Below are 17,004 nucleotides of genomic sequence, written 5' to 3'. Positions count from 1 at the left end.
GTAGAAAAATTTAATATTTGGAGAAAACAATATTTAAGAAGAAATATACAACGCCATCTATTTTGTACACTATATCGACATATCAAAATGCTTAAAGAAGTCATGCGAAGCCATACTAGGTTTTGTATTAAATTGAGTGCCTAATAATTGAAATCGACGTCTTTTATATATATATATATGTATAATCAAATAAATAAAATTTTGGATTTTAGTATATATAACTTGATATTAAAGAAAAAAAAAGAATATAATAAAGAAAGAATTGATTTGTATTTTATCGTTGAATTTTCCATATGAAGATAGTCAGTTTATATTATTTTGGACAAATATTATTTAAATTGTAAGTAATATATTATATTTTACTTATTTCGTAACTATAATACACAATTAATTATGTATATTTGTATTGTAAATCAAGATTATATCTAATGTGCATTTGCATGCATGCATTATATCGTATGTATCTTATAGGAACGCGAATTACATATACATCACATATGTATAAAATATCTAAGATAATGCAAATATGTGCAAATGTACTACATAAGTATTATATGTTGACTATTTTAAAAACAAATTTTTAAAAATTTTATAATATATTTTAATATATAAAAATTTCGTGAATTAATGAAATTTATTTTTATTAAATATGAGAAGTCAAGATTTTGAATATTAAATTATAAGGAATGCATATAACATATAAAAATGTATGTTTTTTAATATTTTATGAGATAGATTTATTTTATATCATTTTAATATTTAATGTTTTGTTTTGTTTACAGTGAAATAGAATGGAAATTATATATAATTTGAAAGAAAATTAAATAAGTCGTTCATTATAGTAAAACTATGATATAATAGTAAAGCTATGATATAATTTGAATATCAATTTAATATTAATATTTTTTTAGTAATTATTACAATTTATTTACATATATATAAAAAAAATTTACAATCATATGGGGTTGTGAATGAAAAAAATATTTTCCATATATATTTACATAATAATCTTTATGTTTAAAACATATTGAATAAAACTATGTTTGATGATTGTACAACTATTACAAAAATGAATATTGATAAAAACAAAGAAGATTATGTTATTCATAGCGGTGAATTAAGTCAAAAATGTTATATCGCATGGAGTCCTCCAAAAGATAAAAAAATTTCATATAAACAGAGATATGTAACATGTAGTAGATCAGTTCCACATAAAAGTAAACATTTTATTAAATATAGAATAAGCAGATCTTTGAATTTTGATGGAAGTGCTTGTAATTCCAGTTCAGAGAACAGTTCTTTTGAAGAAGATAAACATTTATCTAGATCTGCTAAGATAATGAGAGCTTTAAATTTTAATAGCAGTCCCTCTTATTATGGAAAAACAAAAATTAGAAAATCATTGAATTTCAATTTAACTCCAAGTCCAAAAAGTTTTCGGTGCATAAAAAAAGGTATACGAAAATCTGTGAGCCTTAACTTTAATTCTCCTTTATCTGCTTCTAGGAAATTTTTAAATCTTGATGATAATCCTAATATTTCTGCAAATAGTAGTTTATTATTTTCATCTTCTGATTCTATTGATGAAAATCAAAATGAAACACCCTCACAATCAAGTACAAAAGAACATGAAATTCTACATTATTCTACACCTAATACAAAATCAACTAAAAAATCATTATGTTCAGCAAGTTTTACACCATTATTACGCAATCAATTGAAAGAAACTATTGATAATATTGTTTATGTTAATGCAACACCTAATTCACAGTCATTAAAACGCATCAAAGGTAGATCAAAATATACAAATAATATTCCCATGAATACTTCAAGAAACTTATTTCATGAATTTCATGATAATGATGAAGGTAGATCATGCACACCTAAAAATTTAGTCTGTATAATTCCAGAAAGCATGAGTGCAATTAAAAGAAGTCATAAGAAGGTAAGCAAATAAAATTCAATAAATTTTTATCTTAATTAATATTTTTCATATTTTTTTTTTTTTTTAATAAAATAATTTGTTATTTGTTTTTCCAAGTAAAATTTTTCATTCATTGCTTTTATTACTATTAAAGAAGTTAAATCAATTTTATAAAAATTTTGAGTTTTTTATTATTATCTATAAAATAGGTAATTTGAGAGAGAAAAAAAGATATCATTTAAAGATTAAATAGAGATTAAATAGTTAAATATTGTTATCTACATTAATTTGATGATATTAATTTTTATCTTAATTAATTATTATTAATTATTATTAATTTTTATATTATAATGTTATGTATAGGAAAGATCATCAAGACGAAATGAACGTTGCACATCACAATATACAAATAATTTTGTAAATGATGAAACTATACTTCAGGATAAAAATAATCTTCTATTAACTCAACATGGAAAATATATTGATCCATTACAAGATTCTAAATCAGATATAAATTCTATAAATCAATCTATTAATGAAAATATTAATGAATTAATATTAAGTCATTCTGAAGGTGATATGTCAGATACTGGTTCACTTTTTGACTATACCGAAGAAAAACAGAATAATGTTTTAAAAGAATCTAAAGTATCAGATTGGACATTAAATTACAGTAATGTCATACCTAAAATAGATAATTTTGATGTTGAAGTAAAATTAGAAAAGAATATGAAATGTCTTTCAAAACATAAAAATGAAAATGAATTATTTCAAAATTTTAGCAATATTGATGCAAATAATTTATCTAATCAAAATAACAATGTAACAAATGATATTAGATCAGTAACTCCAGAATCAGTAAACGAAATTGTATTAGAATCGCAAACATCGGTTACTCCTGAGAATTCTATAAATATTTTACAAAATATTGTTAAAGATTCTATAAAAAAATCTCATAAAAAAATTAAGGATGATAATAAAAGAAAATTGTTCAGTCCGAAAGTTTTACAAAATAAATTCGAAACAACCGAAGAACAAGAAAATATAAAATGTTGGAAAAATTTTGAAAATATTGAAAGAAATATAATACCTATTGAAACAAATTATCATAATACATCAAAAGAAGAGCGATCATCTACTCCTGAAAAAGTAAACTCTAGTAGACTTTTATTATCACAATTTAATTCTGTTAAAAAATCTCATAAAAAGGATAAACATAATAAAATATTATCTGGATTTTTAAAACGACAAGAATATTTTAATAAAGATGTGGATTTAGATATTAATAACAAATATAAAACATTTAATGTTGATGATACATCTGAATGTAAATACAGAATGGAAGATTTTTCTTCAAATTTGGATGTTATCACAAATATCGGAGATTCTACTTCTTTAATTTCATCTGAGAACTTAAATATATCATTGGATAAATTATCTCCAAGTAAAAAACAGAAGTCACAAGATCTATCATTGAATTATGAAATGAATATGTTGTATGATTCCGAGTTACAAGAATTGGATACATCTAAAGAAGAATTTAAAATTTTCACTCCCCTTAAAAGGAAAAGATCATCAATTGCTTCTATTGCTTGTAAAGAATATTTGTGTTTTTATGATTTATCCCCTGAAAAAAATGAGTATTCAGAAGATGGTAATATTAGTTTTTCGCGATGTTTAACGCCAGTACCAAATTTTTCAAATTTTTGCGCAAAAATAAAAGAAAATAATATTACAACAGTAAAACTCGATAATAATATTAACAATGAAAATATGAAAGAAGTATGTGATTCTGATAATGATGTAACAGGCAGATTGACTCCAAGAAATATGTCAACTACGGAATTATATCCTAATTTAGATTCCATTAAAAAATCTCATAAAAAAAATAAACGTGGAAATATCTCAAGAAAAGATTTCACTTTAATCAGAAATGATCATTATGTAAATAAAAGACATGAAACGTCCATGGAAAATATTATAAATGAAACAGATAATCTATCAGATTTTTCGAATGATTTTGTTACTGTAGATGATGTAATGAATAAATCAATACATGAAAAACCAATTAGTAATAATAATACAGAAATAAAAGATTCGACAAATCTTGTTGATGATAATCAGAGTTGTGCAAATAATAATTCGAAAAATACAACTGTAACACCACCAAATTGTTTAAAGACAAAAAGTTATATCAAATTATTAGGGGAAACTTCTATTAAGCGATCACATAAAAAAGTTCGAGATAAAAGGAAAGAAGAATTAATAATTAATACGAACGAATTATCGGACGATGGATCAATATTTGGTGATGAAGAAAATTTGATTTTTACCGAAGATAAATCCATGCGTGATTAATAATATCTAAGTTGATAAAATGAATCACACATTTTTAAAAATATCTTACCGGTAAGTGTAGTTGTAGCTTTTATGATTAATATGTAGCATGTACATCGAACATTTGTCGAACTTTTTGTATAAAAAAATATTTGAAATTTTTCCTGAATTATTTTTATAACTAAAAAGTATATATGCAAATAACGTTTTTATCCTATAGTATGATATTTGTTCTATAAAATCATTTTCTGAATACTTAATTTTTAAAATATAACATTATAAAAATTGTATTGTATACAATAACGAAACAAGTATATGTAATTAGTTTAATATCTATGTATGTATACTGGAAACAATATCGTCCTTAAGTTTCGTACGATATTTACTAACTCTTATATTAGAAATATATTTATTAGAAATGCTTACGTTACACGTAATCATATCTATATACTCTATATCACAAAAATCTATGATAATATCATAGAATTGTGTTACATTGAAGATATAAATTGAAATCAATTGACTCCATACTATTTGAAACTGATTACTTTTTTGCTTTATTTTAATATAAAGTCTGATAATAAGGTTATGCATTTTTATTATTACATATATTTGTGCGATATGTTGTTACTAACATTTATAAAATAATAGATTTATAATAACATGGAAATAAATAGGATTTTGTTTCTAATTTTATTAGTTATTTTCTATTGTTGTTCTAGTATAAACTTTGTTTATTTTAATTAGATCATTTGTGCGATTTATTAATTCAAATAAAAATAATTTTGTAAAACGATATATATTATTAATGACTGAAAAACAGAGATGTAAGATGTATTCAATTTGTATATTAGAATAGTTATGTTACGAATACAAGATGATTTATTGATTAAGTTAAATATATATTATTGAATAGAATTAACATTTACATTTTTTTCTTTTTTTTTCTAATTTCTAATTTGTATTTTCCTTTTTTTTTTCTAAGGTATTTCTCAATGCTTTAAAATACGTATATTATTCTTAAAATATGACAATTAATTTAGATAGTACTTATAAAAATTTAATTAAACTATGGAAAAATAATATCGAACAAACTTCAAAGATATTCATCTTTGTGGCAATATGCGTGTGCATTATGATATTGTATAATATGGGACACTAATACAACGTAGAAATCAATGGTGCGATTTTAAGCTACGTTGTCGTGCGTAATTTTTGCTTATATAATTTTTCTCTTAGGGTCTTCCTCTTTAAATCCAATGTTGAAAATAATATAGAATAATAATATTTGTACTCAATGCGTTAATTTTTACGTAAATTAATTGTATGTGCGATATATTCATGATAACAAAAAAACATTTAGCTTATTTCAATAAGAGTGTATTAAATATGTGTGAAATCGAATATTGTTTTTAATTAGCTAGCATTTAAATGTAATTGTACAAAGTTTATGGAACTAAAGAAATGAAAGAATCTCATTCAAATTATATTGTTATTAAATTTGAAATAAATGTATAACATATATATAATGAATAATTAATTAATGAATAAATATTAGTTGAATTGTACATGTACTATTAAAATAAAATTGATTTTTTATTATAATATTTAAATTTTATATACATACGAATGATTTTTGGATGTATATGAATTAAAAATAAACTGAATTGTTAATTTTTTACTATTGGAAAATCTATGACAATAAGTTGCTTTTTATATGATATATAATATAATAGTGAATTATAATAAACTTTAATAGCAATTTATATAAATACGTAAATTATATATTAAATATCTATATTCTGTAATCTACGTTTTTTCTAAACTTCTCAATGTTGAACTATTTCATTACAAAAACATAATTTCAATGAATGAAATGGAATGTTCCATAAACTATGACTTTTTATGTTGATCTCGCGTTTGTAATTAATTGTTTGAATACATTAAGTTACAAAAATAATAAATAAATGAATCGATACAAATTAGTAATAAGCTTGTTTATGAAAATTTCGAAAATTCTACTGTACAATTGATTTATGTTCGATGTTACAAACAGTTTAATTGATTACTGTTTTTAAATATAATCAATTTGTAGAAATATATGTACTTTTGATAATTAACTTTTATTTTGTTTTTTTTTTTTCAAGTATATTAATAATAGGTTTCGTAAATTTATCATTGAATTAAGATCTTGATTTATAATATTAATTTAGAAATTTTTGAATTAATACTTGTTTTATGCAATATGCAATATCATTTATTATTTTCTGTATTATTCTGTATTGTACAAATATTACTATTACAATTTTTTTATTGTTTTAAAAAATTTGGTATTTCAATTAATATTAATATTTAGATGTAACATAAATTTTTGTTTTACTATTTGATTAATTGAACTTTCATATGATATATATTTAATTAATTCAAATTTAAAATGATAATATTAATATTATTCATTACTAATTTATTTAGTAAATTTTAAAATAAAGTAATTTTTATTTTTATTCACTTATAATTTAATGTCATGTACTACACTATACTATAGATAAATATTTATTTCTCCTGTTTAAAAATACGTAAATGTTACGTAAAAATTTTATTAATAATCTATTAATATGATAAATATTAAAATAGTAATAAAAATAATTTTTGTACATGTTTGATTTATAGATAAATAATAATTTTTTATAATAAATATAATATTTAAATTTATTGTTTAATAATTCTTATATTTTGAATTGATAATATATTATTGATATATTATAATTGATAATATATTATTATTTAATATGTAAATTAAATTATATTAATTAATTTTAGATAAAATAATAAATTATTTTAGATTTTTATATATAAGTATCTTTTAACGATAAGTATTTAATTATATATAGAGGTTAGTTACGTGTATGTCTAGCATCTGATAAATCTTCTATCCATGGTTCGTGAATTCGTGAAGCAAGTTATTGCCTGAAATAAACATGGGAAAATTAAATGTAACAATTTTACGATATTTAACTCGAGATGATTTTCGAGTTTTAACAGCGGTAAATATTAATTATTTATTATTATATATGGTTAAATTAAAATTATATTTTGAAACATTTTCACTTTATTTTACATGCAATACTTAAGTTTAAACTTATATACAATGCAATACTGTGTAAGGTTATATAAATATTTTGAAATTTTATGTTTCGATAATAGATTCATATGTGTTATCAAATTTTTTTATTATTTTTAACATAAAATGTATTGTATGTTATAATATTCTTTATAATTTTTAAAATTTTATTATAGAATAATTTATTATTGTAGATTGAAATGGGAATGAAGAATCATGAACTTGTTCCTGCATCATTAGCTGCTCAAATAGCAAATTTACGTTATGGCGGTGTACATAAGTTATTGAAAGAACTGTGCAAGCATAAACTTCTCAGTTATGAACGTGGAAAACATTGTTAGTCAAAAATTTAAATAATATATTATATATATATAAAATATATAATATACTGTTTAAATAATATGATTTATAATTAATAAATAATAAAAAAATCAATAATAATAAAGTATTTATTTTATTTTTCTAGATGATGGTTATCGTTTAACAAATGCTGGTTATGATTATTTAGCTTTGAAAGTTTTGGCACAAAGAGGTATTATTAATTCTTTTGGTAATCAAATTGGAGTGGGAAAAGAATCTAATATATATATTGTTGCAAATGATAATGGAGATCAAGTATGCTTGAAACTACATAGATTAGGAAGAACTTGTTTTAGAAATATTAAAGGTAAAAGAGATTATCATCAACACAGAAAATCAGCATCATGGTTATATCTATCTAGAATATCAGCAACAAGAGAATATGCATATATGAAAGCACTTTTTGATAGAGGATTTCCGGTACCTGAACCAATTGATTTCAATAGACATTGTGTTGTTATGGAGCTGGTTGAAGGTGGACCTCTGTAAGTGAAATTATTATTATATATCATAATATATATATTTTAATAATAACATTTTTATACTTTTATATTTTTAATATTACATTATTCAGTATTTTTATGAATTATGTTGATGTTCTAGATGTGGTGTGTACAAGATAGATGATGTTGAATCGTTATACGATGAATTAATGAATATGATTGTAAAACTTGGAAATCACGGTGTTATTCATGGAGATTTTAATGAATTTAATATTATGATAACAAATAGTGGAAAAGCAATTCTTATTGACTTCCCACAAATGATTTCCACTGAGCATGTAGATGCTAAATTTTATTTCGAAAGAGATGTAAATTGTGTTCGTGATTTTTTTAAAAGACGTTTTGGCTATGAAAGCGAATTATATCCAATGTTTGAAGATATTTTGTAAGTGATAATAAAAATTTAAAAGCAAATATTAATAATGCAAGTTTTTGATTTAAATTATGTAATTAAATTTATGTTTAGAAGAGAAGATTGTATAGATGTGGAAATTAAAGCCAGTGGACTTACAAAGCAAATGGAAAAGGATCTTTTGAAAGAAATGGGAATGATTGAAATTGAAGATGAAGAAATTGAGGAAGAATGTAAAGAGAATGTGGATGAAGAAAATAGTATAAATGATAGTGAAATTAATAATTTAAGACTTCAAGTCGAAAATTCCGTAAGAAATGAATTTACATCGGAGGAAACATTTGTAAATGCGGTAACAAATGAAGAGAAAAATTTATTTGTATCATCTACAGAAAATCATATTATAGCAGGTGTTAAAAATATCGATATATGTAATTCAAATGAAAATATGATGAATCCAAATTCGCATAATTTAAATGTGACAAATAATGAAGAAACGAATTCATTTTTTACTACAGAAACATCTAATTTAGATGATGAATATGTAGAAACATTAAGTGATTCCAAAAGTATATATAGTACTACTACAGCTGCTACAATTGCTCCTGAAATTATTAAAAAAAAAGTGAAAGCAGCTTTACAGAAACGTGAAAAAAGAGATCAATCCAGAAGAATTCTTGTGAAAGGAGAGGCAAATGCAGTAACTAGAATTAGAAGGGAGAATAGGGATACAATTAAACAATCGACAGGAATATGGGGTTGGGAATAAAAATCATAATAATAATCACTTTTTTATGATTATTCATTATAGATAATTTATTTGATGGAAAAAAAAAGAAAATAATAAAAAGAAAAGAAAATAAAATGAAAAAAAATAATACATATTAATATTTTAATAAAGATTCAATCATTTTTATATTAATAATAAGCTTTTTTCTTCCCAAAATTATAATTTATAATTTGAATATTTATAAAATAATATTTTATAAATATAATTTTATATATTGTAAATTTTTTATTTAAAATACATAACTTGATTCAATGATTATTTTTATATATAAACATAACGCGAACATAATAAAAGAAAAGGAAAATAAGATGAGAATAAATGAAATTTGAATTATTTAATATATTTAATAATATTGTAAGTTTATCAAATGTGGTATGTAATGTATCAATTCTTAATAATTTTTTTTTTTTTTATATAATATCTTGTTTATAATAAAACATATAAATATATTAAATATATTATAAGTTTACATAACAGATACACGAAAATTTTAGTTAGTAACTTGTATAGATTTGTATATATACTTAGATGCATTCTTTTTTCTCTCTCTCCGATTATGTAAATCTGTTAAGATAATAATTATTTTTAATATAACGAATCATATAATTATATTTTCTCTTTCTGATTATGTAAATCTATTACAAATAATAATAATAATTTTTAATATAACGAATCACGAATAATTATATATAAATTAATATATATTAATAACAAATATATATAAACAAACAAACTTAAAATAAAAATTAAAATGTTAATTATTTTATTAAATATATTTTATTTAATACATTCAATCATATGTATGATATCCATATTTATGGTATTTTATACATGTAATAGATTCTTTCTTATTCGGTTAAATCGCTATAGAATAGATTATGATTCTTTTGTAGCAGTTATTGTACTTTTATATGTCTTTATATGTTAATATATATATTATATCTAGATTTTATTTCTAAAAAATTTATTTATATATATTATATATTTTTATTTATTGTCTATAAATAATATTAATAACCAATTCGTTTCGATTGAGAGATATACATATATACACACACACACATATATATATATATATATGTACTAAACTAATTTGAGAAAAAGAAAAAAAAAGGAAAAGAGAGAAATTGCAATAAATATTTTCATATTTCGAAATTATGTTTTTGTTGAAATCTAATAAGGTAAACTTTAAAATTATTGTATAATTAATTTTATCTCTGTAAATGAGGTATATATAAATATTTGGCCGTATGTTTATTTCTATTCTTAGCAAAGCTTTATTTGATAATTTTATTCGTACAATAATAGGATTAAAAGAAATATATCATTTTAAGGAAAGAATTATAATTATAATAGCATTTATTACGAAATTTAACAGATAAAATGTGGTTTTTAATTTTTTGAAATTTTTTTGAATACAAATATTGAAAGTTGTTTAAAAATATCAGATAAATATTAATTTTGTTTATATTTAAAAATCAATATTTACAATTATTTCAATAAATTCTTGAAAATTAAAATTAATATCAATATATCAACTGGCGAATATACATCATTTTCATCATAAATTCTATTTCGAGATATTTCATGTAATAAAATTTAGTTTTGCTAGTATATGTATTAATTAATATTTCAAAACACATTGATAAATATTTATGCATATATTTGTAAAAATGAAGAAGCGTACAAACGAACAAATAAATAAATAATAAATAAAAATAAAATATTTACGAACATCGTGATATCTCTTAAAGATAATAAACATGTTGCAGGATATTTCAGTTCAGGAGGTTTTGAGAAAAAATTTTCCCAAGTAGCAGCGCATGACATTCAATTATCATAAACATATTATTTCGTAATGGATCAACGATCTTGAACTTTGAACCGAATTGACGAAAACTGATTCGAGTTTTCGCTCCAGCGGTCGTTCGATTCGAAAAGAAATAGACTTTTCAAACGAAAAGTCGAAGTTTTGTGTGTAAATTTTCGAAAAAAAAAAGGAGAGAGAAAAGGGAAAGATTCTTCGATAAAAATGCTAAATGAGACAAAAGTAGGACGTATCGTGAAAATTTTTCGAGACACATCGATATTTTTTTCATAAAAAAAGATTACAGGGTACGGATGATAAGGTAGCTCGTATGCGGCGATCGCGAGAGACTGCTTATATATAAAGTCGCGCGAGCTCTTCTTTTCTAGTTCGAGTTTCATTTCAGTGCTCCTCTGCTAAATATTCCTGATACCGGGAGACCGACCACCTCTGTAAAGTGTTTCTGTTTCTATACTCGCCCAAACGCGATATCTCGGCATGGCCAAGGACAATTTGACAGCTATCCTTTACGGTATCAACGATATTAGACTGGTCAGTATTGCAAATTTTTTATAATCCTTCATCCCTGTTCTCAACTTTTTCATCCCGATGATGAACGTTTTTCTTTTTTTTTTTTCGTGTGATAAATCGATTTTAACGCGTCTCTGTAGCATAAAGTACGATATACGATTCAGAGTAAAGTACTTACGTACGTATGCATGTATACAGTTGGTGATGAAAGTATTTGACCGCATTATTTGATACGGTCTTACGTAAAAAAATTATATCGTATCATTATGAAAGAGACTTGAAATCTAACGTTTGATAAACATTTACTACTTTATTCGGTTTTACTACCGGTTTAAGATAAAGTTACAATGTAAAGATAAATTTTCTGTTGAAGAACAGAGCGACGGAAAGTGGAATACTTTTGCAACCAACTGTACGTATCTCTGCGTATATTTTTCCTTAAGAAATAAGAATAAATAATTGTTCATAATTCGTGGACATAATTACGATTCGTTTATATTATATAAAGTATGTTGTTAATGAAAATATTTCGATCCTCTTTTATATGTTATCTTTCCTTTCGATGATTATAAAAATGCGCCGTTTACATCACAGTTCACCTTAGTTACGGTTAATAGGGAAAAAAAGGAAAGGAAAGAAAAGAAAAGGAAAGAAAACATAGGGAACATAGGAATGAAAAAAGAGAGAAACGTAAACGATATTACACGAGACGAGTTCACGGCGTGTTTTGAAGAGGCGATTTAGCTTAACTCCTTTGTTTCCTGTCCTATCAATTGAAATTGCCGTTAATACGATTAACATTTAGAACGTCAGAGACGGGACGTCGGTGTACGTCGGTGTACTTGCAAGGACAGGGTTCGCCATTTTCGTCATTATTCCTTCTCTGGTTATTTACGATTACCAATCTGTTCCGCATTACCTATATAGAACAGGCGTCTATTCTAATGTTATGTTGCTTCAGAGATGGATGAAAATCTGATTTCTGGATTTGTTGAAAATTTTTTTTTTTTTGCAAAATTTTCTCTATTCCTTTTTCTCTTTCTCTAGGGAAAAAAGATTCTCGCGGTTCGAGAATTTAAAATTCCTTGTATGGATTTCAAGTATCCTCAATTTCCTTTTAATCTTATACCTTATATCTAGAAATAAATCTTTATTATAGTTTAAATGGAAATATAATATTTATTTATTTTTATCGAATATAATTATATTTATATATTATTAGATAAATTATTGTCGATTAGGTTTATTGTTAAAAAAAAAACAGAATTAGAAAAATGAAGAAATTTTAATGAAATTATGCCATGACGTTCGTATCTAATCTCCTATGACGCTTCGCATCTTATTATAAATAGATAAATTAATTGAACATACTTATGTATGATAAGCATTTTAATTCTATTTGACGAAAAACACTTTAAAACTTAAACTTTCTTGAAAATATGATATGCAGATATGTTATCGTTATACACGATTTAATTTTTAACTTTATCATTATTTTTTTTTTTTTTCTTTAATTCTAGGAACAAACACCGATCGAGGAACCAAACCAGGATGGTAAGCTGCTTTCAGTTTCGTTTAAATGATAAATATCTACGATACAATGATGTAAAAAAAAAAATGAATATTTTCAGTTCAGTTCAGTCACATCACGAAATAAGATTTTTAATAGTAGATAAAATTTTTAATTTGAAATTAATAATATTTATTTTTATAAGCTAACTTAGACCGAAGGAATTGTAATGTAGATATAATTTTCCAACAATTGGTTCTCTTTCAGAGGTGCTCATTCAAATGGGCTGCGTTGGAATTTGCGGATCCGACGTTCATTATTTAGTGAACGGTAGAATCGGTGATTTTGTAGTGCGCGAACCTATGATAATGGGCCACGAGTCTTCCGGAGTGGTGGTCAAACTTGGAAAGGATGTGAAAAATTTGAAGGTATACATGTTATTAGATTTTTTAATATTTAAAATTTTTATTAAGATAATTGAAGAAAGATTCGTTTTATTCATTGAAATATCGTAAAAGTTATTATTTATAGATGTCACTAGTGATATATTCTAGTAGATTTTTGTTTTGATTAAAAGTTAAAACTTTCCATAATAAATGCATAAATTCGCAATCTATGTATCATTATATAATTTCGAAATAGTTATTTTGCATATAAGATATTGTAATGTGAAATCGAAGAATTATTATTATATTTCGATATCGATGTATGCTCTACTTATATATTTATCTATACGTAGGATTATAGTTTACAATTATTCGTTGCATGGGTAAAATAATCTCTATAAAATTTTTTATCACATAGATACGATAAAAAAATTTATTGAGATATATATTTCAATTGAAATAAATATGATAAAAATTATCGTACATATATGGTAATAGTATTATTCACGAAATAAAAATTATTTAATTAGATAATTTGGAGATAGTATGGAGATAGTGTGATAAATATGATATGATATACATTGTTTATTTCTTCTGTACATCTACTAAATTTAATTAAATAATTATTCATATGAAATATACATACATTATATCACGAGACTACATATGTTTAATTACAATAATAATTTTATTATGTTTTGATTTTAACACGTAAGGTCGGCGACAGAGTGGCCATCGAACCTGGAGTATCCTGTAGATATTGCAAGTTTTGTAAGGAAGGACGTTACAACTTGTGCAAAGAAATGGTATTTTGCGCTACTCCTCCAGTGCATGGTAGCCTGAGACGTTTCTACAAACATGCTGCTGATTTTTGCTTCAAGTGAGTCAACGTCTTTCATTTTCCTTCCTTTTCTTTCTCGGTCATGCGCAATACGACGAATTTAATTTACACGCGAAGAAAAATAACGTTTCTAACCGTGAAAATTATTGGTTTACATCACAGATTACCGGATCACGTGTCATTGGCTGAAGGAGCACTGTTGGAACCGTTGTCGGTCGGTGTTCATGCTTGCAAACGTGCAAACATTGGCATCGGTTCAAAAGTTTTAATTTTGGGAGCCGGACCTATCGGTTTGGTATCGTTATTAGTAGCAAAAGCTATGGGAGCTAGTAAAATTGTTATCACCGGTATGTTTCCTTTTATCTCACTCTTTTATCTCAACCCTATTTGAGTTTTGATTCCTTTCTGTGATATTAAAATAATTTATTTCTATGTGGGTGGGAAATTAAGAAAGTTAATTAGAGAGGATGTTCAATCATATTAAAGTAAATAAATGTTAGAAATTATTAAGTTGAATGTTAAAATTATTGTTCAATTCCAATGAAATATATAGATAAAAAAATAAAAAAAATAATAAGGCCTATGTTATTAATTGTTTAAACCGGATTAAACATTAAATCTAATAAAATGATTAAAATTTATTATATAGTTATCAACATAGATATTATATATAGATATTCGCAATCTAAAAATATCTATCTTTTCCTTTTTTAGATCTGATGCAAAGTAGATTAGATCTTGCGAAACAACTCGGTGCTAACGAAACGTTATTGATAAAAAAAGATGATGTGGAGGAAAAGACTGTGCAGAAAATTATCGAACTTTTTGGAGAAGAACCGGACAAAACGATCGATGCTTGTGGAGCTGAGTCTTCGATACGCTTAGCAATTTTCGTAAGTTTTTTTTCAAAAATTTCAAAAAATATAAGAATTATTTTATTATTCGTTGAATAAAATATATTTATTATGTATATAATTTTTAGGCGACTAAATCCGGCGGAGTGGCTGTTTTAGTAGGAATGGGCCCACCAGAAGTTCGAGTTCCATTGATAAATGCACTCATAAGAGAAGTTGATATTAGAGGTGTATTTCGATACGCGAACGAGTACGTATTAAGTTTTTTTTTTTTCCAATTCTTAGAAATAAAAGAAGAGAGATATCTTTGTTCCAATCTCATTGTTGATTCATACTAATTTAAATTTTTAATTTTACTTTATTAAATGCTATGCACGTAAGTAACATTCGTGTATCAGTCGTCATACAATACATTCTCGTCTGTCGTTCGTTTAACGAGATTTGTTTAAGAGAGAAAAAATTACCGAAGATTTTTAGTAATTTCAGTACTCTATTTAAATTTTTAAAGCGACATGGAGATAATAGAATAACGTAAGAATATTTCTTTGTATCCAATATCCATTATGTTATCATATTCATACCAATTATATCGATGAATATAATCTTAAGTAATATTTTCCATTCTATTTTTCCTCAGTTATGCCGACGCATTGGATCTCTTGGCTTCCCGAAAAATAGATGTGAAACCATTGATAACGCACAATTATAAATTAGAAGACACTGTTCAAGCTTTCGAGACTTCGAAATCCGGCCAGAATGTTGTCAAAGTTATGATACATTGCAATTAGAAAAGTAAAAATGACGAACGAGATGGAATTATGACATGATCCAGTGATATATGTATATCATAGAATTGAAAAATAAGCGATATATATCCATTATCAATATGAAAGATGGAGGATTTGACAATACATTTATGTCTTTAAATGAATATTGGATATATTTACAAAACATGAAATGTTTTGTGCATTTCAACGAAGAAATTCATTCACGCTTCAATATGCGTGTTTAATTATGCGTTTTGTGTATATATATATATATTTTTTGACATATATTGTGTTACATACACGCGGCAGGCACGCGTAGGCATAAATTGCCAGTCTATTTTAACATTTGATGTAAATATGCATACGTAGATTTTGTTTTTCTTTTTTTATGATTCAATTATACAAACTGTGTGTATTGTAAACGAGAATGTTGTATAGTATAGTTTTTAAAATATTAACTATACAATCGTCACTAATAATCTTTAAATTCTTATATTATTAATACGATTTTACCGTGTGACGTTTACATTTATCATTTTATTGTAAAAACTTATGATAAGAAAATACATATGTCGCTGTGTTGTGATCAATATGTTGTGATACGATTTAACATCGAAATTTAATGGAAATTTCCATACATATGTAGTATACGTAACTCGCTAATAATAATATATAAAATACATATACTCCTATTATATATTGTAAATACATATACTTTTCATCTTTCAAAGAAGTAAATGGTTGTGAATGAATCGAATATCTAATGCATGATATTTTTTTTATTGTTCATTATCAATCATTATTATCTATGTATAAAGATGAATAAATTATATACCTTGTTATTCCTTTTACTTGAATGAAATAAATTTAATGTTTATTCAATTAAGATTTCTCTTAAGTAGATAAAAAAAAAATTTTATT

At 24.0% G+C, this 17,004-nt stretch overlaps 3 protein-coding genes across 5 annotated transcripts; all 3 read left to right on the top strand.

Annotated features, from left to right (window-relative positions):
• The first annotated feature begins 61 nt into the window (after positions 1-61).
• On the top strand, positions 62-7,284 carry LOC100577958 (putative uncharacterized protein DDB_G0282133). Of its 3 annotated transcripts, none has more exons than XR_003304829.1 (4): positions 62-340; positions 783-1,945; positions 2,288-4,333; positions 7,153-7,284. XR_003304829.1 is itself a non-coding variant. In XM_026441205.1 (3 exons), exons 2-3 carry the CDS (start codon positions 1,040-1,042, stop codon positions 4,280-4,282), a joined length of 2,901 nt encoding a protein of 966 aa, XP_026296990.1. In that variant the 5' UTR covers positions 62-340; positions 783-1,039; the 3' UTR covers positions 4,283-5,665. The 3 variants fall into 3 exon arrangements, 1 of the variants encoding a protein (XP_026296990.1); XR_003304830.1 differs by lacking the exon at positions 7,153-7,284 and adding an exon at positions 5,247-5,665; XM_026441205.1 differs by lacking the exon at positions 7,153-7,284 and having other exon boundaries at positions 2,288-5,665.
• On the top strand, positions 7,240-9,433 carry LOC550969 (serine/threonine-protein kinase RIO2). The gene is made up of 5 exons (XM_006570689.2): positions 7,240-7,305; positions 7,577-7,718; positions 7,849-8,227; positions 8,346-8,630; positions 8,712-9,433. The coding sequence occupies exons 1-5, from the start codon at positions 7,240-7,242 to the stop codon at positions 9,364-9,366; spliced, it is 1,527 nt and encodes a 508-aa protein (XP_006570752.1). The 3' UTR covers positions 9,367-9,433.
• A 1,835-nt stretch (positions 9,434-11,268) lies between these two features.
• LOC408871 (sorbitol dehydrogenase) lies at positions 11,269-16,932 on the top strand. Its single transcript, XM_392401.7, has 8 exons — positions 11,269-11,746; positions 13,246-13,279; positions 13,503-13,663; positions 14,338-14,501; positions 14,625-14,809; positions 15,177-15,355; positions 15,445-15,566; positions 15,954-16,932. Exons 1-8 carry the CDS (start codon positions 11,693-11,695, stop codon positions 16,102-16,104), a joined length of 1,050 nt encoding a protein of 349 aa, XP_392401.3. The 5' UTR covers positions 11,269-11,692; the 3' UTR covers positions 16,105-16,932.
• The last annotated feature ends 72 nt before the right edge of the window (positions 16,933-17,004 follow it).

This window comes from Apis mellifera, linkage group LG6 (genome assembly GCF_003254395.2).
Source record: "Apis mellifera strain DH4 linkage group LG6, Amel_HAv3.1, whole genome shotgun sequence".
NCBI classification, from domain to species: domain Eukaryota; kingdom Metazoa; phylum Arthropoda; class Insecta; order Hymenoptera; family Apidae; genus Apis; species Apis mellifera.
The sequence above is the reverse complement of the archived record's forward strand: the minus strand, read 5'-3'. Positions and strand labels throughout refer to the sequence as shown.